We start from the raw sequence: 24,646 nt of genomic DNA, 5'->3' as shown, positions 1-24,646 counted from the left end.
TGACTGATGAGTTTGAGCCTCTTTTCATGTGCTTATTGGCCATTTAGATATCTTTAGAGAAATGTCTATTTAATTCCTTTGCTCATTTAAAATTTGAGTTATTTATCTTTTTATTGTTGTGTTGCAAGCGTTTTAAAATATATTCTGATATTCTGCACACTAGATCTTTATCCGAAGAAGGCAATGGCACCCCACTCCAGTACTCTTGCCTGGAAAATCCCATGGATGGAGGAGCCTGGTAGGCTGCAATCCATGGGGTCGCGAAGAGTCAGACACGACTGAGTGATGTCACTTTCACTTTTCACTTTCATGCATTGGAGAAGGAAATGGCAACCCACTCCAGTGTTCTTGCCTGGAGAATCCCAGGCATGGGGGAGCCTGGTGGGCTGCCGTCTATGGGGTCACACAGAGTTGGACACGACTGAAGTGATTTATCAGTAGCAGCTGCATATCTTTATCAGACATATTATTTGCAAATATTTCCCCATATTCTGCGGTTCGTTTTTTCAGTTTCTCAAAGTGTCTTCTGAAGCACCAAAGCTTTTAGTTTTGATGAAGTTCAAATTATCTGTTTTTATTTTTGGTTCCATATAGTACCTGCTATCCATTCTGACAGCAGATGGGGAAAAGCAAATGGGGACAAGAAAATGACAACTTTACATTTCACACTAATAAAATTATTTAGAAAATTGCCTTTTACTAAACAGTATAATTTCTGTTGGTGGATGCAAGACAACTATGAATCACATACAAATCATCATCTTCCATTCTATTCAGCTGGATGGGTCCAAGTAAAGGACAGAATAATAAAGAATATCATTGTAGAGGAAATCAGTTAGCATTTATGCCATTTAAAATATGGTTTCTAAATTGCTTAAGCATATCTATCAGACTCTAACTAGAACATTTAAAATCAGCATCCTATAAAAGCAATACTCTGTGAAATGATTTCTGAACTGTGAAAATTTGTCTTTCAGACCTATCACACTAGAGCACTGAGACTGGATAAATTGCTTTGTTGGAAGAATCACCCCCTCTTCAGAGGTTTGTATTTGATTCATATGGGTATACTCCAAGGAACATAGGATCCAGGTTCATCTCTTGGAATCTGGAATAAAAAGACAAATTTGCATGTTTGCAACTTGGAAGATGTTTACATCATGTGAAAAAGAGCAGATTATAAAACAGGATAAAAACCACCCAGAGGGTGACCAGGACAATGAGAGAGCCTTCCATGGCAGCAGGAGAAACACGGGGAGTCCAGGAGAAGACCAAGGGCGGGGCTGGCAGGGCAGCTGGGAGAGTCATTTCAGGCTTGAAGAGGGAAAGGGGACAGGTGGAGTCAGCGTCTGCTTCTCCAGACTGAAGAGGTGATTCCCGGGGCTCTGGAAGAGCTTTAAGGGGTATCGTGAAGAGCCGTCACGAGAGGTTGTATAGAACAGGGCTCACCCCTCAATTTAAGGAATAGTGTTTATAGTTAAAGGGGTCACTCTGAATGGCATGACCTTCTCCCACAGTTGAAAATCCCATCACTGAAAATGCCCACGGAGAGTGGAGATGTTTGCTTGACCAGGGTGTTGCAGGAGGAATTCTTGCTACTGGGGGGAGGGAAAGGATCCCTCGCTCTCTGGGGTTCTGATCAGGAACTGCACAAACTCCCATGGCTTGGGTAGAGGAAGTTAAGAATGTTGGGGTGGCCCATATTCTTGGCCTGGGTTTCTTGGGCTCAGAGCATAGTTCCTGAACTTCTGACTAATGTGTCCTGGGAAGGGAACAAAACTAAGGAGGAGCATACAATTGCCGAATGAAGACTGAACTTTTCTTTTTAAATGGTGTAGAAATGACCCCACTGCAGGCAGGCTGCTGTCTCTCTCAGTTGTCTTCAGATTCCTGTCAACCTTTCTTCCATGGAAAACCACCATGGTGGGCTAATGAAACTTAGCTACAAGCACAGGGGAAAAAATTCAGACTCGTTGAAGCAGAACGTACCATTTTTGTGAACTTGTCTTCACAGGCCATTCTAATCTTCTCTGGAGTCAGTGGGCTGTTGAGCCTCAGTGGGCCAGGCAGGCCTCTCTCCTGTCGTGCTGCACTTATTGCATCGTGGATGGCAAACAACACTGAGCACCCCAGGAATATCCCAGACTCTCCCAGACCCTGGTAGGGAAACAAGTCAACTAGATTATGACTCTCTCTCTTTCTCTGTATGTGTGTGTGTGTGTGTGTGTGTGTGTGTATGAATGTATGTATCTCATGTACATGCACATCTATGAATATATATGTGCATGTATGCATACATTAAATATTACATATGTAACTTTTTCCTTTAAAAAACTAATCCATTCTTTTAGCTCAGTATTTCTATTCTGAGCATTCCAGCAGAAGGAAATGACCCCAAAGGGAGATAGCAGATAGAGGCATGAGGCTGATTCCTGGCATGAAGATGAAAAATCAGATGCAACCTGATAATAATAGTAGTTTGTGTCCACAATTTGGAGTATTTTTAAAGAAATTTATAACGTTTAATTACTTTAAAGTTAAAATGTTTAACTGGGCTTTTCCCCCTACACTCCCAGAAAGAAAAAAAAAAAAAACCCAATCAACCAAGAGATTAATATAGCCCCTCCCTCCCAGCACAGATATCACATAAACACTCATTTATTCATGGAGCACAGCTTACCTTAGACGAATACAGAGTATTCGAGTTTTCAGAGGGAGGCAACAAAGAAATGTGCAGCTCCATGGGGATGTCACAGATGGCAGGGATTTTATACTGGTTCGGGCCCCGGGTGTACAGGACACCCTGAGGAGAATAATTCAGTTCCTCTATTGTATAAAGTCCCATGCCTTGAATAAATGCACCTTCAATCTGAGGCAAAAAAGAAAAATTCCATATATGAGAAAATACAGCCAATAGCAGCATTTCAACTTCATGCTGTTTGCCTGAATTTTAAAAATGTAGTTTAAGAGGGTCCTCTGCATATTTTGGAGCCTGTCTCTGAAAGTTTACTTACAAGTTCACTTTAGAGCATGTCTGAACATCTCCCTTGAGCGCTAAATTCAGTCAAAGAATGTGAGTTTGAATCTCAGCCTGGCATTAAAGCTGCAGCTCCAGAAGAGCCCTCAGAGAACCTGTAGCCAAACATCTTGATTTTTTTCTGCCTACGAGGCAGGTGAAACTCTCTCTGACAGTTTGCCCATAGACTTCAGCACCCCAGGAGAGACTCTCAAGGCTCTGGAACCCTGGTAGCTCACCCCCAACCCCTCGCTCATCAGCTGGCTGGCCTCACATTTCTGGACTGTCTCCTCGATCGTAACATGAAGGGTTTGAACTGTGTGCTCCCTGAGCTTCCTTTACAGCTTTAAAAGGCTCCAGCTCTTAGACGTTAGCACATGGATGAAATTACCATTCCATGCAGGCTTCTGATTTCGGGGTCTTCTCTTCCCTTCCTTCCTTCCTGCAGCCACATTTTCTCCATCTTCACTTCTGTCTACTAGCAGAGATGTTCTTCTCCACCACAATGTTAGAACAGTCTTTCTAACACTCCAGACCGCTCCCTGGGCCAAGTCCCTTCCAGCTGTTAAGTCCCTTCCCGGGCCAAGTCCCTTCCAGCTGTCTCGCGAGGTTTCTACTAACATGACCCTCTTTCACTCCCTACCTCCAGCCTCACATCCCGCCCCTGTCACACAGGTGACTGCTGCCATCAGCTTATCCTCACTGCCAGCCCTGAACACAAGGTGTGCAGAATCTCAGCTCTTTCTTTAGGTTGATTCCCTCCATTTTCCTCCTACCCAGAATACCTCTTCCTGCTCATTCTTTGCCTGCTTTGACTCCTCCAATCCATAAGTTCTTCCCACTCTCCTGTCAAGGTCCTAATCAGAGGGTCCCTCTGACTACGTCCTCCATTGGAAATAGGAAGCTGAATGGCCCACTGGTGCCAAGGCAGATAGAGAAAGTGAGGGAAGCTTCCAGAGAGCATGTGACTCTTTAAAGATGCAGCCAATAGACTTTTCCTTGGGGAAAGGTAGCTCCAGTGTTGGCAAATTTTCTGTGTATCCAAGAGATGCTAGACACATGAAAATTCATGTAAAACAGCTTGTGATTCTTCAATCTTGTTAATTATTTCAAATTTAAATTATAAAATATCTGTGGGCAAAATAGGCTACCCATCAGCAGCTGTGCTGTAACTATCTGATGTTTGTTAGCTCAACCTTGAAGCCAGAGGCCATCACCTTCCCCGGACTCAGCACTAAGTCCTGGATCCTACTTCCAGCCCGTAGGTGGGGGGTTCCTGCTGCTACCTCTAGGCTCAGTGCTGCTCTTTCAAGCTCACCAGTCACAGACGGCGCATTTCTTCAAAAACTACCTACAGCACCTTTGTTCCCTTCCCTTTTTTAGACAATAAGAGGTTTGAGTTCTACGGCTGTCCTGAACAGAAAGATTCTGACTAAAGGGAGAGAATGAGAAAATGATGGGTGGGCTTCTCTAGTGGCTCAGCTGGTAAAGAATCCACCTGCAATGCAGGAGACCACCTGCAGTCCAGAAGACCCGGGTTTGATCCCTGGGTCAGGAAGATCCCTTGGAGAAGGAAATGCAACCCACTCCAGTATTCTTGCCTGGGAAATCCCATGGACAGAGGAGCCTGGCGGGCTACAGTCCATGGAACTGCAAAGAGTCAGACATTACTGAGTGATTAACACACACACACAAACACAAGAAGGCGATGAATTGGGGACTTTTATGTTGGTCCAGTAGCTGAGACGCCAACCTCCCAATGCAGGGGACCCAGATTTGTTCCCTGGTCAGGGAACAAGACCCTGCATGCTGCAACTAAAGATCCTACACGCTACAACTAAGACCTGGAACAGCTAAATAATAAATATTTAAAAATAAACACACAAAAAATTGAAAACAAACAAATAAATATATATTTTAAAAAAAGAAGATGAATAAGCTAATGGAATGTTTTCCTGACAGACCCCCCAGCAGTGTTGACTTTTACAAACAAGGAGAGAGGCACATTAGTTCCACATACCTGGCCTATGTCAAGGGCTGGATTTATACTGTAGCCAACATCCATGACAATGTCTGTTCTGATGTTCTAGTAATTAAAATCAAGTAAAAATGTTTAGTTTGATGAATACAACTTGGGAAGACAAAGTTGAGACACATTATATTTCAGGAAAAAGAAGCAACAAAGTTCATTATGTATAACTTCAAAGTTATGTAAAGACTCATGCAGCTTAAGTAGTCTTTTTTTTTTTTCCTTGCAAACAACAGAAGAGAAAAATATTTACTTGGCTTTGATTCCAGCTGAGGGATGTACTGTATTCGGTTAAATCCACTACAACAAAAAGAACACATGCCGCAGAAAACAGGAAATGTTTATGGCCCTCCTGATCCTTGTTGCAAAACTTTCTGGCCACCACCACACTCTGCCCTCAGAGTCCAGCTGGCTGGGTGATAGCTTTTGAATCAAGAACTCAGCGTTCATCAGCAAAAACTGCCATTTTAGATTATGAAATTTTAGAGCAGAGGAGAGACTAAATCTAACATTACAGCTTGGTAACCAAAAGTTCTCTGATAACTTACAGAGGAGGAAGAGGACAGCAGGCCCAGCCAGGCTGGCAGGGACACCTTTGCCCATTTAAGAGGGCAAGGACATAAAGAAGAGAGGCTGCCAGTTGCTTTCTAACCATTGCACCAAGGTGATTGCTGAGCTCCTATTTCCTTTGGTAATACAGAGAAACTATCCTTAGCCAATTACGTGGTGCTTTTCTAGTGCTCAGACAGACGAAGACCTTCCCAAATTGGTACTGACCTTATGAGCACCTGTCAGGCAGTCTATCTCAACCTCGGAACAGGCTGCTCCATAAACAAAATATTCGAAAGGGTGGCCTTCGCCCGTCTCCCAGTTTATGTTCGACTCATAACCCCTGGAGGAAACAGAATTTTTGAGGAGTATTGTTAAACGATCAAGTCCCTTCATTGCAGACCACAATAATTAAACAGACCCATGAGGAGCTGTGCCCAGTTTGCACACCCAGCAAAAACGAGAGTAGTACACTTGTGATTCAAAGATGTGCAGCACATAATATAAGGAGTAAAGCTGTGGAATGAATAGATATTTACTTCTTTCTTATTAAACCTACTTTGTCTGATAAAAACAGGAAACCAGTCCCTACCACCAACTCCCTAGGCTTGGAAGTTAACTGTTGATCGTTTGGATATTTATCCTATTGTTTTGGGTTAATATGGGGTCATGTAATTTTGTTGTAATCGGGCTTGGGGAGTTCCAACTGGATTTTATACCAAATACTACATCAAAGGTGCACCCTTGTCGGTTTCTCTTTCTGGCCCCAGGGTTCAGCCTTCTGTAGGTGGGGCCAGGCCCCCTGGCTCCCATTCTTTGCCAGCACTCCAGTCTCTCCATCAGGTGCCAAGGACTGCTCTGTTCCCAACTCTTCTTTAAGGACACCAAATGAATGTCATGGTAGAAGGGAAGCATAGGCCAGCAGCTGGCCAGTACTTTCTACCCTTCTCTCCTCCTCTCCTCCTAGCCTGGAGGGGCTTATCCCTGCCAGTGCCCTCAGATTCCCACAAGAATTGGCAAAGAGAGACAATCAGGTGCAACTCTCTATATCTCTCTGCCCCCTGATGTCTTTCACTCTCTATTAAAATAACTTGATAGATTGCTTTCCAAAGTTTCTGGGTTCTAATTGTTCCACATCTTGACAACAAACACATAGATACTGTTAAATTTCTTATTTTTTTGCCAATCTAGACAATGGTATTTATCTTACTATAGATTGAATTTGCATCCCTTTTCCTTCATTTCTTAAGTTAAGGGACACAGTGAGTTTTCAACACAACGTCAACCACTCCTTCCTTGGCAACTCCCAGGGAACTCTTCATACTTCCCACTATGAAGAAAAAGAAATGCAAAAAAGCAAAATGGCTGTCTGAGGTGGCGTAAGGCCTATTTGTAAGAGATAGCTGTGAAAAGAAGAGAGGCGAAAGGCAAAGGAGAAAAGGAAAGATATACCCATTTGAATGCAGAGTTCCAAAGAATAGCAAGGAGAGAGAAGAAAGCCTTCCCCAGAGTTCAATGCAAAGAATTAGAGGAAAATAATAAAATGGGAAAGACTAGAGATCTCTTCAAGAAAATTAGAGATACCACGGGAGCATTTCATGCAAAGATGGGCTCAATAAAGGACAGAAATGGTAAGGACCTAACAGAAGCAGAAGATATTAAGAAGAGGGGGCAAGAATACATAGAAGAACTGTACAAGAAAGATCTTCATGACCCAGATAATCACAATGGTGTGATCACTCACCTAGAGCTGGACATCCTGGAATGTGAAGTCAAGTGGGCCTTAGGAAGCATCATTATGAACAAAGCTAGTGGAGGTGATGGAATTCCAGTTGAGCTATTTCAAATCCTAAAAGATGATGCTGTGAAAGTGCTGCACTCAATATGCTAGCAAATTTGGAAAACTCAGCAGTGGTCACAGGACTGGGAAAGGTCAGTTTTCATTCCAATCCCAAAGAAAGGCAATGCCAAAGAATGCTCTACCTACTACACAATTGCACTCATCTCACATGCTAGTAAAATAATGCAAAAATTCTCCAAGCCAGGCTTCAGCAAAACATGAACCGTGAACTTTCAGATGTTCAAGCTGGTTTTAGAAAAGGCAGAGGAATCAGAGATCAAATTGCCAACATCCACTGGATCATCAAAAAGTAAGAGAGTTCCAAAAAAATACTATTTCTGCTTTATTGACTATGCCAAAGCCTTTGACTGTGTGGGTCACAATAAACTGTGGAAAATTCTGGAAGAGATGGGAATACCAGACCACCTGGCCTGCCTCTTGAGAAATCTGTATGCAGGTCAGGAAGCAACAGTAAGAACTGGACATGGAACAACAGACTGGTTCCAAATAGGAAAAGGAGTACATCAAGGCTGTATATTGTCACCCTGCTTATTTAACTGATATGCAAAGTACATCATGAGAAATGCTGGGCTGGAAGAAGCACAAGCTAGAATCAAGATTGCTGGGAGAAATATCAATAACATCAGATATGCAGATGACACCACCCTTATGGCAGAAAGTGAAGAGGAACTAAAGAGCCTCTTGATGAAAGTGAAAGAGGAGAGTGAAAAAGTTGGCTTTCCCAACATTCAGAAAACTAAGATCATGGCATCTGATCCCATCACTTCATGGGAAATAGATGGGGAAACCTTGGAAGGAAAGTTATGACCAACCTAGATAGCATATTAAAAAGCAGAGGCATCACTTTGCCAACAAAGGTCCGTCTAGTCAAGGCTATGGTTTTTCCAGTAGTTATGTATGGATGTGAGAGCTGGACTATAAAGAAAGCTGAGCGCCAAAGAATTGATGCTTTTGAACTGTGGTGTTGGAGAAGACTCTTGAGAGTCCCTTGGACTGCAAGGAGATCCAACCAGTCCATCCTAAAGGAGATCAGTCCTGGGTGTTCATTGGAGGGACTCATGTTGAAGCTGAAACTCCAAAACTTTGGTCACCTGATGAGGAGAGCTGACTCATTTGAAAAGACCCTGATGTTGGGAGGGATTGGGGGCAGGAGGAGAAGGGGACGACAGAAGATGAGATGGTTGGATGACATCACCGACACAATGGACATGGGTTTGGGTGGACTCCGGGAGTTGGTGATGGACAGGGAGGCCTGGAATGCTGCGGTTTATGGGGTCGTAAAGAGTCGGACACGACTGAGCGACTGAACTGAACTGAATGATTTGAATCATCGATTCAACTGTATTTTATTTGTATGTCTATTTTTCCCCAGGCTTTCTAACATCTGGTTTAGGTAGCAGCTAAAAGTTCTTTATGACAGTGGGTTAACAGAAGGTACAAAATCATTTTTTGCCAAAGTACAAACAGAAATGAAACTCTCCTTTCAAATACTACTGCTGTTTTCCATAGCATATGATCAAAAGGACTATTTACCTGAAGTATCCAGTAGCTGAGAGACTAATGCTTTCATTAAAGGCAGCCTGTGCCTGGAAAAAAAAAAAGAGTACAATGTGATGCAATAAAGATGTTTAAAATAAGAGTCACTCAAGACTCACGTTTTAATTTTACTTTGTGTTAAATAAAGCGATCAGGAGTGAAAACACGGAAGGACCAACATTAATGTATTCCTTTCAGCATTTTCCACCTTCTATAGGTAATTTGTGGATCAGTGCTTATAGGAACAGCATTTGTTCAGTGCATATCACCATAATAAATGACTCTCACAGTAATTTACACTTATAGACTGGACTACTGTTGGCAACACATGTTCTGTTTGTGAAGAATTTCATCCAGTCACCTGGAAAGACTTAGCCTATTAACATGGAACCTTTCAGGAAACCAAAGGTGGTCAGATGTTTAATTTTATTATCAAGTACCCATTTGGGCTTCTCTGGTGGCTCAGCTGGTAAAGAATCTGCCTGCAATGCAGGAGACCTGGGTTCAATCCCTGGGCTGGGAAGGTCCCCTGGAGAAGGAACAGTCACCCACTCCAGTATTCTGGCCTGCAGAATTCCATGGATGGTATGGTCCATGGGGTCTCAAAGAGTCAGAAACAACTGAGCGACTCTCACTTTCACTGTCCATAGTAGACTGAGAGATGGGTACAATCTTGCTGAGTCATACCATTTACACTAGAAGTTCTCCTGACTCTGCAGCATACACAGCTGGCTAAGATACAAAAGGATGCAATTTAGGTCTGAGAAAGAAAAAGGTGAGAAGTGCAGCCATCACAGAAGAAAATGGGATGGAGGGCAGCATTCCATTATGGTGGAAGATGGACTTGCTTGCACTCCATCTTTCTTCAGTCAGACTCTCTCAGGCAGCACTGGGCAGAGGGCAGAAATAAAGATGCCCAGAAAGGATTGAGAGCGTTCATAAATATGAATTACAGAATGAGTCCTAACGCTATGGAATAGCAGGACCATTTCTAAGTAAGATTTCCCAATGTTGTTTCCTCTAGACCAGTGCTTTAACGTGACTTAACATCCTAGAACTGTCGGTATGACAAATACACCCAGTCTTCGGTGGGTATCCATTCCACACCATCTGGTACTTTAAAACCCATTATTCTGAATGGTTTCCTAGTTGATTTTAGAATGTGTCTTCCTGTCCAACTAGATTGTAAGTAGATCAAAGGGAGCAGTTGAATATATACCCAAATGGCTTGGCTTTCTATTTCTAAATGAGTGCTAATATGACTTTTACAGAGTGACTCTGGTATTATCTTCCAATTTTAGGAACAATAGAACCCCCCAAAAAGAGAACAGATTGACAGCTAGTATCAAGAAAATACCTAGATTCCTTAGGAAGAAATATTAATTCTTGCTTAAAACAAGAGGAACCTTCTGTTCTCTAACAGAGAATCGTCCCAGATGCAGGAGTTCTGCCATTATCCTATGAAAAGATTTCCACATGCTGAGAGCCAAAAGCCAAAGGCCTCGATCATAATGTAAGTGTAATACCTTTTAATGTGCCCTTTCGGCTGATATTTGACTCACAGATTCCTCTCTCACTCTCTCTACTTTTTTTTTCTAACATTACACACAGAAACAGTAATTCTTACCCAATCCTTCCAAGTGCCTCTGGGATTCTTGCTGATGATGGGTTCAAGGCGTTTTAGAAGAGTCTGACAAGCATCCTAGGGAAATTTTTCAGTTAAAATTATGATCATAAACACCAACTTCAAAACCACATGATAAGTGACCTTACATAGGCTTATTTAAGAGGCCCATGGAACATGGAGAAGGAAGAGACCAACCCTGTAAGAGGTGATGAGAAAAGTCTCATGGGGGTAGGGGTGAAGCACGAGCTAGTCTTAAAGACAGACCACCTAGGATGGGGGCCTTGTACAGCCCTGTTGAGACCTCAGAACTTAATAGAAAAACTGTTGGCAAACTACTGGCCACCATTTGTAAGCACAATGTGGTCAGATTTATTTTGTGGGGAAGCTTTCTCTGGCTGCGGGAAGTGAGAGTGAAAGACAGGGAAACTGGGGTGGACAGACAGAGCCTTGTGATGGCCCTGGCAAGAGGCGTGAGCTTGAACCAAAGCAGCCATGATACTGCTACCTGGAACCAGAAAGAGAGATTTCTAGGCAGAATGGATTAGGATGTGGGGATCAATGAGTTGTCGGGAGTGAGGGAGACAGGGGGTGGCATTTTCCACCTGGGAGCATGGCCAGTGCTGAATACTGATTGAGCCCCCAACCTGGGGGAAGGCTCAGTTTTCCCCCAAGAAGGGTGAGAAGGAGACAAGAACTGGATGGATTCTCAACATCTGAGCTCCAGCATTGATGGAGTTCATGATCTAGGCCCCATTGCAATGATTTTTACCTTTACTGCCAACCCGTTGAGATCAGCCACTACAGAACCTCCAGAGGGATTTGTATTAGGGATGGTTTCTGTGCTTGTTCCCCGGAGGTGGATACTGGACAGCGGCATCCTTAACTCACGACTCACCACCTGGATTTTAGAAGAGATCTTTCACTTTTCTTTGGTTAGGCATAGACCTGTGCATATACCCCATGGTAGCATGTATGTGGAGCCCTCCACACCCAGCAGAGACCAGTGACAGGACCATGATTCCCTCCAGCCACAAGAAGTCCCTCTTGTCTAAAACCCTGCAGCTGGTCTGGCCCCTACAGCCCTGAACACACTTTCTTCTTTGACTTTCTTTTGTACAAAAGCACCCTATAGAGGAGGTGAGCCCTCCAAAGTCAAGGCAGGAAGAAATGCTTTATAACTTCATCATCATGAAATCAACACCTTTGAGGCCTCTCTTACACCTCTGCACAGTTCTTGCAAAGCTGACTTCATCAGAGAGGAGATGCTTTATCCAGATTTCTGGAGATGCTCCAGAAAGAGGACAATGGCCTTGTTAAAGCAACAGTGCCAACTTGAGATCCCAGAAGTAAATGGTGCCAGTGCCATTGGCTGGCATAAGGACTTAGCTGGCTGTTACATTCTTCCTTTGCGTTTAGTGATGGAGCAAAAATCATACTACTAGTCTCAGCTGGTCCCAGATTCTCTTTCCCGCTAGCAGTATGGCTTAGTAGAGTTTGCCAACAACTAGGGCAACAGCATAAGTATACAGAACCCTCCCTGTCACTGGCTCTCAGAAGACTGTCTGCAGAAAGTGTATAGGCTTAGAACAGACAGGTTTCTGGTGACTCAATAAGGAAAACACTTAAATCTCACCTCAGAGAGGGAAAAAGCAATGACCAGACAATTCTCAAGCGAGTGATAACATGAAAGAAAATATATAATCAGCACCCCTATAATCAGAAAAGTGCAAATTAAAGCAATAATGAGGTAATTTCATCTATCACATTATCTAGGATTTTTTTTTAACAGTCCGTAACATAGAATGTTGGCTAGTGGTATAATATGATGGATACTTTCTGGAAAACAATTTGGTAATAAGTGCCAAATGATTTAAGATTTATTCTATGACCTAGTAATTCCATTCCTGACAACTTATTTTAAAAAACAGTCATTGATTTGCTCACAGGCTTATGGACAAAAGTGTCCACTAGAGTGTTTAACAACTGGGGATGGTTAAGTGAATTATACATACATCCACATGCAACATTAAAAATTATGATTGCAAAAAATTCTTAATGACAGGAGGAAATGCTCCTTCAATACCAAGATAGGTGGAAAAAACCAAGATACAAAATTATGCAAATAGAGTGCTTGTGGTTTTTTGAAAAAGGAAAGTCAAAGTCATTGAAAAAGAAAAAAAGTCAAATTAGAAAAACCACAAAACACTTTTACCACTTACTGCTAAGTGGTAAAAGTGTGCGGGGTTAAAAAAAAAAAGGTTTCCTTTTCAAATGTTTTATAATCTGTAATATTATAATTATTATCAAAATAGAAACAGCTAAAACTTATTCTAAAATAATTGAGCCAAAAGAAAAGTGATAGTTTGGTTAGAATTATCAAATGTGCTTTATATCACCAGTTGTTCAGAGTCCTACTATAAAAATGGCAAAAAATAATGCAATGCATCAGAATTTACACATCTTTTTATTTCTCAGCAAAGTTTCAAAAAAAAAAAAAATCAGAAACCCCAACACATTTGTTAATACATTCAAAGGGAAGCAGCAAATGATCTATGACCTTCTTTAGCAACAAGACAACCACAGCCTATTCTGCCACATTCTTTTAGGAGGGTCAGTTACCGAACTGGCTTGATTACCCCGTTTCTGCGAAGAGCTTAGTCGTTGAAGCAGTCAAAGTTAAAGTCTCCAATCCTTTTTATTTTGGGATAGAAAATGTATACCCCTCGTTTCTCCCTTATACACACATCCACAAGCACACATCCAGCTTCATCCAATGACTTGCATTCTTACCTGAATCATTTTAGTGTGGACCCCCTGCCCCATTTCAATTCCACCGTGAGTCACCAGCACAGACCCATCCAGATAAATGTGAACCAGGGCAGCAGCCTAAGCAAAAAAAAGGAAACAATTGCTATGATCTTTTTTATTGATATTATCTTATATCTTATCAAATAGAAGATATTTCCCTTGGGAAGTAACCTGTCCTTCCATCTCTGCCACAATACATATAGGCAACCCCTCATCGCGCTGAGCAGAGCCAGGGCAAGTGGTACAGGGCAGGGCCAGCCTGTTGCTGGATGGCTGTGACTCTGGGGCAGGTTTATGCTGCTTACGCTACTATTTCCTCTGGAGGGCAATTGAGGCCCTGGTACCTTCAAAGATCCCTCTGACCCAGGGTGGAACAATAATCTAAGTTAGGGGGTTTTGAGGGAGAGGCCATCTGTTTTAAATGCAAAGTCACATATAGATTGTTTGGGGGAGAAGGGAAAGACTTGTTTACGTGAACACATATCCTTACAGTTGTAGGTGTGTAATAGATACGCAAAAATAAAAATCCAAATAAGATGGGGCAGATAGATATTACTTTTTTTGCTACAAAATGTGCTGAGCCTGCCTGCAATCATCTTGGCTCAGAATTACAGGGCTTTAGAATTGGAAAAGAACTTGGAAGCAATATTATCTAACTGCAGAGCTGCCCACAGGGATACAGAAGGAAACAACAGCTAACATAGAATAAAAGGCTGCTATGATCAGAACACCAGGCTCTAAGCTAAGCATATTTTACAATCAATAGCAAAGTGCCTTCTTGCCAAGCCTGCCTGTGCATACACTAGGGGCTATGGAGATGTCTTGGGAGACTGAGAAATCCCAAGAGACTGCAAAAAATGTGAAAGGCTTCTTTTCTCTGAGTCTCCAGTGTAACAGCAATACTAACAGCCACTGGTCCTAGAGAAAATGCTTCTTGTGGTTCCATTGTGGTTCAGGAGGCTTACAAGGCACACCTTTGCAGCTGCTTCCTGGGTCAGCTGGTTGCGGGGAGGAGAGGTGTCACTGAAAGCTACCAGCTAGATTTCTTAATATCTAAGCTTCTAAGCAGAGTGGTATAATGGTCTGGGATTTGAAAAGTCAAGTCTTCAGAAAATTCTGGTAACAAGCTAATTTCCATTTATTGAAGCTAAAATTTTAGTAAACCTTACATTACTCATAGGTGTGTGCTAATTCGCTTCAGTCATGTCCAACTCTTTGTGACCCCATGGACTGTAGCCCACTAGGCTCCTCTGCTCGGAGTGGGTTGCCATGCCCTCTTCCAGGGAATCTTCCTGACCCAGCGATTGAACCCACATCTCTTCTGTCTCCTGCATTGGCAGGTGGGTCCTCTACCACTCTAAACAACCCTGGTCAAAAGTGAAAGTTGACGAATTGGGTCAACCCAATCATCGGATATGCCCAAGGAAAGGGCTGTATTCCTAGATGGATTCTTTGCCCACCAGAAAGGCTGTTATAGTCACCCGTGGGCCATGGGCCACCAGGAGAACTGCCTCTTCGTTGGCATCTGAAGGTTCACACTACTCCAGTGAACAATGCTCAGAAGCCATCATCATTCCAAGTCAGGCACTCTGACAGTGAACGTGTGCTCGCTCTGTCCACCTGGTCAACAGCCGAGGGATGTACACAGGAAATGGGGACACAGGAGCACTTTCTCTGAGGACAAAGGCACATACACTCACTGCCCAAGGGAGAAACTTAGAACCTTAGGAAAGGCATCGTTGTCATAATAATCATGGGCAGACACAACAGAGCAGGTTTTCCTGTCTGTTGACGAGTCAGTCCTGGAAACACTGTCTTGTGCTCCTGGCCATTTATTCTCAAAACAACAAAGATAAGGAATGATATCCTCTATAGAGTGCCCAGCGCAGGCTTCCCTGGGGGATTGAGCACCAGACAGCAAGGGTTGCCAGCTGCAGTGGCTGCTCCTGGACTCCACTCTGTGGACTTCTCTGTACTCTGATAGAATGTAAACCCCCCCCCCCCCCCCCCCCCCCCGGAAGGAAAGCCCAGTGTCCTAAGGTACCCGTGCAGAGTAACACAGTACCTCCATTAAAGTTTGATGAATGAATTGGCAACGGTATAGCCATTCAAGCTGTTCCTCAAGCTTGTAAATTCTCTATTTGGCCTCCTTGGCTCTGCAAGCAATTCAGAAGTTGCTTGTGGGTGACATTTGTAGCTGGTACACGTGACTGGGCAACAATCACAGAGGACTCTGCATTTCTTCCCTGTGTGACCCTGGGGGCAGGGCAGCCTTTCTATCTGAGATGGCTGAGTAATCTGTCCCATGTGCTGCTGCAGTCTTCTTGGGCCACTTAACATATCAAATTTGGTTCAGCCAAGCAGTACCAATGGCTGGTTCATTGTGAGTGCCACAAAGATAATTCCGCCAAGCAACGTCTATGAAATCAGCACAACTGGTGTGCAGGAACAGATGGCTCTCCAATATCAGCTGGGAACCTAGTCTGTGAAATTTAAGCCATCCACCAAGGACTGCTCGTGCTGGTGAGATGTGTACTCTGGTAATCCCACAGGTTCCCAAAGTGTCTCAGCCTTTCAAACGTTTGAGTTCTGCCTTTGGGCCAAGTGGGATTCACTGGTGGCTCAGTGGGAAAGAATCCGCCTGCAGTGCAGGAGACCTGGGCTTGATTTCTGGGTTGGGAAGATCCCCTGGAGGAGGGCATGGCAACCCCCTCCAGTATTCTTGCCTGGCAGGCTACAGTCCATGGGGTCGCAAAGAGTCAGACACGACTGAGCGAACTAACAGTTCCTGTTTCTGCGCCAGGTGCCATATACAGGCACTGGGAATACAGAGGTTCTTTAGATACCGTGTGTGCTTCAGTGCCCCCATCTAGGAAATAAATAAATGTAAGTGAGGGGTGTTGGATACCCTCAGCTGTCGGGAGCACAGTCCTGAAGTCAAGTCCTGGTTCTACCACTCGCTAGTTGGATGTCCTTGGGCAAGATGGTGAACCTCGTGGGCTTCAGCTCTGCCTTCCATGAAACAGAACCACACCAGCCAACAGAAAGAAGACAGCGGTTAAATCAAGTGGGAAATTGCAAATCACTCCACCAAGGGCTGCATATACAGAAGGGGCTCTAGTTCCCTCCTCTGGTTTTCTTCAGAACAGAGGCTTTCGGTGTACAGCTTCCAGGAAGCAGCCTGTCTGATCCCAAACTCCTCAATTCACCTCCAAGAATCAGCCCTGATTTAATGTTTTAAGCACATAAGCTGGTTTTCAGGGAAGGATGGGAGGGGAGGGGGGAGGCCGGCGGAGCTTCTCAGAAGCCTTTGAGGATGCAACTGTACTGCTGGCAGTTGTCTGATTTTTTCCCAGCTGAGCTGAATCCCACTTCAGTTCCCATCAGAAGATGCTATGGGAATGTGGATGGGGAGAGCTTGATGTAGCTGACAAAGCACAGCTTATGGGGCCTCTGAGACCTGAGTTCTAGCCCAGATTCCACCTTTCTCACCAGCTGTGGGACTCTGGGTAAGTTATTAAAGCTCTTGGAACCTCAGATTCTCATCATTAAATTAAAACTATAAATCTTATAGGTTGCCCTTAAGGCTGAATGCAATAAAAATCTAAAAACTTACAACATAGTATGTGTTCAGAAATCACTGTTATTTTTAATCTATTTTTTAAAATAAATTTCTGATAAGGGAAATGAGACAGACATAACCTCCTATGGAGGGCAGATATTAAGTAATGGCAGCCACAGTCACTGCTGATTGTGACTGCAGTCACGAAATTAAAAGACACTTGCTCCTTGGAAGGAAAGCTATGACAAATGTAGACAGTGTATTAAAAAGCAGAGACATCACTTTGCCAACAAGGGTCCATCTATCAAAGCTATGGTTTTTCCAGTAGTCATGTACAGATGTGAGAGTTGGAACATAGGACGGCTGAGTACCAAAGAACTGGTGCTTTCAAACTGTGGTAATGGAGAAGACTCTTCAGAGTCCCTTGGAAAACAAGGAGATCAAACCAGTCAATCCTAAAGGAAATCAACCCTGAATGTTCACTGGAAGGACTGATGCTGAAGCTGAAACTCCAATATTTTGTCTACCTGATGGGGAGAGTCGACTCACTGGAAAAGACCCTGATGCTGGGAAAGATTAAGGGCAAGAGGAGAAGGTGGTGACAGAGGATGAGATGGTTGGATGGCATCACCATCATCAATGGACATGAATTTGAACAAACTCCAGGAGATGGGGAGTTTGCTCAAACAGGGAAGCCTGGTGTGCTGCAGTCCATGGGGTCGCAAAGAGTCAGACATGACTTAGCAACTGAGCACCACCAAAAAGGGGAGGGGCACTGAGCGCCCTGCAGTTTCCTGTTTTTACTTCACTTCCTGTTTCTACCTCACAGAATCAGAGTAGCTGAAGAGGAGTCTTAGGGGTCACTGGTGTCCAACTCGTTGCAACCCTATGGACTCTAGCCCACCAGGCTCCTCTGTCCGTGGAATTCTTGAGGCAAGAATACTGGAGTGTGTTGCTGTGCCCTTCTCCAGGGGACCTTCCTGACCCAGGGATCAAACCAGAGTCTCCTGCAGCTCCTCCATTGGCAGGTGGATTCTTTACCACTAGTGCCACCTAGGAAGTGGGTGGTCCCTAGGCTTATTTTATATTAAGTGATCTGGAGTGAGCTGACTCAGCTGTTTAAAGCCAGGGCCTAGAGTAGATGCCAGGTCTCCTAATTTCCTAGCAAGAATGCTTGTCACCAACCTGGTACAGTGGGCAAAGCAGCTCTTGTCTCCTCTGGAGAGAACCTATTGGACAGAGCACCACTCTGGAGAAGTTTAACAACTGGAGAGCACAACCATATCTACCTTCACGGAAAGTTTCCTCAACACCTTTGCATTTGTCTGTGTGAAGAACTCACCTGACCAGCAGCAACTGATCCAACGCCAACAGGAAACTTCAGGGGGACCATTGCCAGCCCCTTCTTCTTCCAGTAATTCTCCGAGTTGAATTTCTCCACAGCTGCTTTCCTTAGGGTGTAGGAAGACGTGGCCATGCATTCTTTCCAACACTGGATCAGGTTCTTGGCATTAATCTCCTGTTTGTAGGGTGTTTGATCAATTTCCTTGTACATGTTTACTGTTCGGACCTACAAAAGAGAAGGGAACCGAAAGGGTTGAGGAGGCACTCGGCCGACATAGTCTCTTCCACCCATTGTCCTTCTAGTCAAATTCTGCTCATTCTAGAAAATGCAAACTGAGCTCAAAATTCCCTTCTTCCTCTACTCAGACCTTCTATCTAATGTGTTAGCACTTAAATGCTTTTGAAGCTGCTCTTGCGTAAGTTCAAAGGCAGGACTCCTTTCTTTATGCTTCTTATATAACTCAATACAGTCTAGATATGCTGTAGACTCCTTAATTCTAGGTGTGCTTGTGTCTGTTGAAAGGCAATGCTGAGTTTAATTTACAGCCTACATGATCCACATGACTGATATCTTCCAGATGCTTTGGCAAGAGAAGACCACACACTTGCAAACATGAAAATATTAAAGTTTGTTTAACTAAAACTTATAATTAGGATGAAAATCCAATAAAAAAAAAAATTCTATCTCAGGACGTTGGAAGCACTGAGTAGAATTCTTTCTGAATTCCCAGATAGGAACTGGCAACGAAGGCTGTTAGTCACCAGTTTTTGAGAACAAAAGGTCAAGTGCCTCACATTCCCCGCTGATCACATTCTCAGCAGTTAGGGCCGGCCACTCTCCAAGCTGACAGGAGCCTTACAGGCCTATCTTCTTCCCACCTTCCCCTCCCCAAATTCCCAGATCACTATAAAAGGAGAGCTGGATGTCAGTGAGCTGTTGAGAGAAGGTGGTCTTTTCAAGGATGGCTCCTCTCCCCTCTATATTCCCTGGGGGTGAAGGGAGGTCATTTGCTGATCCTCCTCCAACCGCTACCAATGTGCCAGAATATCTGGGAAGGAGGCTGTGGTGAGACGGCCAGGAAGGGAGGGTTAAGGGCTCCCTACAAGTTCAAAGCAGAAAGACGATGGCTCCGGCCTATGGACCCAGACTCCTGTGCGGGGCCGGGGGAGGGTAGAAGGAGATGGATGCACTGGGGACCTGGGCTTTCCAGGCAGCAGCGGGCAAGGAGGCAGGGGCTTCAGGATCAGTTGGAAATTTAATTCTCACAGGGAACTGTCCATTTCTAAGAGAGCTGGCAGAAAGGGAGCCAAGAGATTACATACTCAAAGAGTGGCTTCAACTAACCAAGAAGAGGACAGAGAGCTTACTGGGAGAAGCCAGTGGCAGAAATGCTGTCTGTTTGCCCTGGTTCTCCTCCTCCTCCCTGCCCAACACCTGAGCAGAAGGCACAGGGGAGGTGAAAGGGGCAGAGAGTGCACCGTCTTCCCACCCTAACGCCATGCCAGGATCCTGGGAAGGGAACTGAACTTGCGCGTGAATGAATATTGGCCCAAGACTTTCAGAACCAAAAGAAGACCATTTAAGTAATTGAAATGACTCAAATGGCAGCTGCCTGCGATGTTAAGGAAGCAGAGGAAAACAGGCTTTGACAGAACTTGTTGGTAGCAATTATACCCCCGACCAATAGAGACTTCTCACTACCAATGAATCCAGCGCTCATGCCTCAGTACCTTCTCCCATGACTTCTGAGGAGGAACCTGAGTAAGACAAGGGCCCCTGAACTCTAGAGTCCTGCTCTGTATTAACCAGTCAGCTGGGTTAACTCCAGCAAATCATGTAGCCCCCGTGGACCTCAAATTCCTCAACATGAAGACCTCCAATGGCCCTCCCACCTCTAAAATTCATTATCCTTTGTGAGACAAATTCAGCATTACCTTCTCAGGGGGCAACCCACATTTGGCTGCCACTTCTGTGATACAGGCTTCGGTGATCAGCCCTGCCTGGGGAAAGCCGAACCCTCGCAAAGCCGTGTTGGACGGAAGGTTGGTTCTGCACGCCCACCCCCGGCAGCGCAGGTTGGGAAACTTGTAGGCATTTTCCAATTTCAGAAGTCCCATCTCTATTACCTGGGAAAATCCAGAGTTGACATAAGACCCTCAACCTTCTGGGCCTGTTTTACCATCCTGAGACCTCAGATCAAAACCAAGCCAGAAATGAACAACCTTCTCTGTATCATATCAAACACACTAACCTTGACCCATGTCTCAAATTAAATGCATTTTTTGCTGTAAAATGATTTTTAAGGATTTGAATAATTTTTCTTTTAAAGTTATTTTTTAATTTTCATATTAGAGCTAATGCATCTCCCCCCCACCCAGGTTTTAAAACTTTCCAAAGTCTTTGAAGCATTCATCAACTCAGTCTACAGAATGTAGTGAATAAGATATCTTGAAAAACAGGAAAAAAAATGATATTTGATCTAATGCATTGGTTCTCGACCAGGGGCAATTTCTCCGTCTTCCTCCCTGGGACATTCGCCAATGTTTGGAAATATTTCTGGTTGTTAAGTCTGGAGGGTGGCTGAGCCACTGACACGTACTGGGTGGAGGTCAGTGATATTGTTAGATATCTTATAATGCACAGGGCAGCCCCTACTACAAAGAATTATCCAGTTTAAAATATCAATAGGGTCAAGGTTAAGGTCTAATGCTTGCATTTGGGAAAAGAGCTCTAAAATTTGGGAAACATGGAGATAACACACAGATGTAGACTTAGCCAATATCTTTGGGGGCACCAGTAAGTAACATGTGGCTACTTGCTCCTGGCAATGAGAATATTTAGGCTTTTATAATTAAATATCATTTAACCATTGAACATTTTTCTTAATTAAATCATTTTATGCAACACTTTCCAGAATGTGCATTTGCTCATTAAAACACTTACAAATAATGACTCATCCAGGAAGGCACCAGCATTGTTATAATGCTCCATATCCAGGGCCAAGATTCTGCCATCATTCATGAATCCAACCTGGGGAAAGAGAATGGACCTTTGATCCTGGTGCTGGGTGCCAAGTCTCTCTAAAGTGTACTTTACTTTGTCACTGGTGAACCGTCTACATATCGATGAACATTTTTTATGACATTGGATTTGACATTTTCTTGGATAAGACACCAAAAGTGTATAGGCAACAAAACAAAAAGAGATACATTGGACTACATCAAAATTTAAAAGTTCCATGTATCAAAGGACACCATCAACAGAGTGAAAAGGCAATCCAGAGAATGGAAGAAAATATTTGCAAGCCATGTATATGATAAGGGGTTAATATCTGGGATGTATAAAGAACTCTTACAACTCAACAACAAGAAACCCCAAACAACCTGCTTAAAAAATAAACAAAGGACTTGAATAGACATTTCTCCAAAGAATATATACAAAATGTGTAATAAGCACATGGAAACATGTTCAGCATCACAAATAACTAGGGAAATGCAAATCAAAACCACATAGAAATGGTTAAGATAGTAAAAAGTAAAAGTAATAATAATAAAAAGAAAGGGTAGAGAAAGATATAAAAGCAAAATAAAAACCCCTCGTTTAACCTGTCACTACCGTTCAGTCTTCTCCAAATCAACTGCATATTTCTTGACCTCTCATTTTCGCCATTAGTTCTTGGAATTCTAGCTTCCATCCTCATATTTCCACCAAAACCTTCTCCCCTAAAGTCAGCGATCTTGTAATCTCCAAATCTGGTGTCCTGCACATAATGTATTACTATTCCACACAATTTACCCATATAGGGCCCAGTTTCATCACAACTCTCAGCAGCATTTGGTGCTGCTAGAGGTCTTTTAATAAATATCTTCCTTGCTTTTAAAATGTATTCAATGTTTCTGAACTTAGTAAAGTTCATTTTAATGATTTTTGTTGAACCAAATTCAAACCAAAATCAAGGGCAGAAACTATGAATTCAGCAGTTTAAGCTTGAGTCCTCATTCTGCCATGAAACCCACTCTATGATCTCAAGCAAGTTATATAACCTCTCTGACTATCTGTGACATGGCAGTAAATAAGGTAATGCAGAAAATCACAGGTAAGTGACTGAAACCTAGCAAGTTTCCCAAATATAAATGACTACTAATATTATTATAAATACTATTAATATCATCTCCTATCCTCACACCACCCTCCATCAGAACATATTATTTTCTCATGGTCTTAATCACCACTATGCTGACAGTTTATGTAATTATAATCCAGTCTTTTCAATAGAGTCCCATATCGATGAAGGACATTCCCACAACAATATCCCGTGGTCACTTCTTTCTGAAATACACAAATAAACTCATCACTGTCCCTCTAAACTGTTTCCTCATCCAACTTGGCTCTTTCTTCTAGAAACCTCTGAGTCATGCTTGTGGTTGTTTTTCTCCATTATATTTTGCTAAGTCTGTCACCAAATTCTATTTTATTTTATACCATAATAGCTCTGGGACCCATCTCTTTCCACATCTTACTGTCGCAGCTCAGACCCCAACTGCTTCATGTCTGAACACATCAGTTGCCTCTTGGTGGTCTGCCTGCCTTCATTCTCTTGTCTCCCTAAGCCATCCTGCCCAGTGTCATCCTATTTTCCCCCCAAAATACTCATGTTTGGCTATGACTCTTGACTGGTCAAGGATCTACTCAGTCTCACTCTTTATGAGATCAAGTTTAAACCTGCATCCTGGGATTCTCAGGTCACTCTGAAACTGTCATCACCTAACCCAACTAACCTTACTTTCTACTACTTTCCAGTAAGCACTCTGGGGTTCTGATTCTCCTTCTCCCCTTACTCCTGTTCCTAATAATCATGCCACATGTAACTCACCTCTGCATTTATGCTGCTACTGTCCCACCACCTGGTATGACTTCTTTCTGCCCATCCATTCTTAAAGGTCATTTACATTTCACCTTCTCTAAGAAGTATCCTGTATACACTCCAGCCCATACTCATCTCTCGCCATAGTTTTAACATGAGATTATTATGCTTTCATAATGATTTCATATGTATAAGTCTCATTTCTCCCTCAACTACTAAAATGTTATCTCCTTTAGGACAAAGGTTTCCTCAATTAATTTCAACTGAACTAAACCAAATTCAAAATATAGCTTAAGGTGAATATAAGTTGAAAAAGATCCATTCATTACCTTCTAACAGGTACACTAGTTGTGGTAGAAATGATGCAACGTGTTTAACAAATCCTGCTGTCTTTCATCCTGGGCACATTGGAAGACTACATTTCCCATCCTCCCTTGCAGGTAGGTGGCAAAGTTCTGGCCATTAATATGTTGATTAAGGAAAGGACCAACTCTTCCAGGCCTGGTGCTTAAAACATCTCCCATATGACACTTCTGTTCCCCCTCTCTTCCCTTCCCTTGTCTTTCATCCTTTGCAGAAGGGCCAGGGGAAGACAAAGAGTATTTAGAGCAGTGCTATCTGATGGAACTTCCTGTGATGATGGCAGTGTTCTCTATCTACATGTCCAATATGGCGGCCACTAGCCATAGGTGGTTTCTGAGCACTTGAAATACAGTTAATGCAACTGTGGAAATGAATTTTAAATTTTATTTAATTTAGTAGATTTAAATCTGAGGGGATGATGGTGCTATTGTTAGATAAAAAATAATTGAGTCTGTGAATGAGTAGCAGAGTTCTCTCATCTCCCCCCACTCGCACCCTCCAATGATTGCACTGGGCTGTTACTTGAGCAACAATTAACACAAAAAAGGTCTAAGTCCCTAAGAGTTTTCAGTTAGCCCACTCTGACAAGTAAACTTATTTTTATAAAGCAAAAGAATACTTATTTTCTGCTATGGAAATTTTTCTAAGAATTAGGAATTTCTGGGACAGAGTTTAACCAAAATGAAAACTGTGTTAGTCGCTCAGTTGTGTTCGACTCATTAAGAACCCATGGACTGTAGCCTGCCAGTCTCCTCTGTCCATGGAATTCTCCAGACAAGAATACTGGAGAGGTTAGCCATTCCCTTCTCCAAGGGATCTTCCCGACCCAGGGATTGAACCTGAGTCTCCTGCATTGCAGGCAGATTCTTTACCATCTGTGCCACCAGGGAAATACCCTTGACATACTGAAAAATGAAAAACCTGTTGGCAAACAACTGCAATTTCCATAACATTACTGTTATGGAAATTATTTTTACCACCCACATATAAAAATTTGGGAATAGTGTGATTATCAGATCTACTTTTATGGAAGTATGTACATACTCCTATGTTTCCAGTTTTGCACTCTGTAGCAGTCAATTACCA

The 24,646-nt window shown here is 43.1% G+C and overlaps 1 protein-coding gene across 1 annotated transcript in view; it reads right to left on the bottom strand.

Annotated features, from left to right (window-relative positions):
• Positions 1–553: 553 nt before the first annotated feature.
• The window catches only part of LOC101104557 (aldehyde oxidase 1), a 69,576-nt gene continuing 45,483 nt past the window's right edge, over positions 554–24,646 (bottom strand). Inside the window, exons 24-35 of the mRNA XM_004004810.5 lie at positions 21,277–21,363; positions 20,268–20,459; positions 18,331–18,558; positions 13,409–13,504; positions 11,388–11,516; positions 10,619–10,693; positions 8,989–9,041; positions 5,823–5,937; positions 5,037–5,102; positions 2,681–2,869; positions 1,990–2,157; positions 554–1,108 (exon numbers count right to left, since the gene is read on the bottom strand). Coding sequence (XP_004004859.2) covers positions 1,058–1,108; positions 1,990–2,157; positions 2,681–2,869; positions 5,037–5,102; positions 5,823–5,937; positions 8,989–9,041; positions 10,619–10,693; positions 11,388–11,516; positions 13,409–13,504; positions 18,331–18,558; positions 20,268–20,459; positions 21,277–21,363 — 1,449 coding nt within the window. The 3' untranslated portion in view covers positions 554–1,057. The remainder of the gene's footprint in view (positions 1,109–1,989; positions 2,158–2,680; positions 2,870–5,036; positions 5,103–5,822; positions 5,938–8,988; positions 9,042–10,618; positions 10,694–11,387; positions 11,517–13,408; positions 13,505–18,330; positions 18,559–20,267; positions 20,460–21,276; positions 21,364–24,646) is intronic.

This window comes from Ovis aries, chromosome 2 (genome assembly GCF_016772045.2).
Source record: "Ovis aries strain OAR_USU_Benz2616 breed Rambouillet chromosome 2, ARS-UI_Ramb_v3.0, whole genome shotgun sequence".
In the NCBI taxonomy this organism is placed as follows: Eukaryota; Metazoa; Chordata; class Mammalia; order Artiodactyla; family Bovidae; genus Ovis; species Ovis aries.
This window is presented reverse-complemented; position numbering and strand designations above follow the sequence as displayed.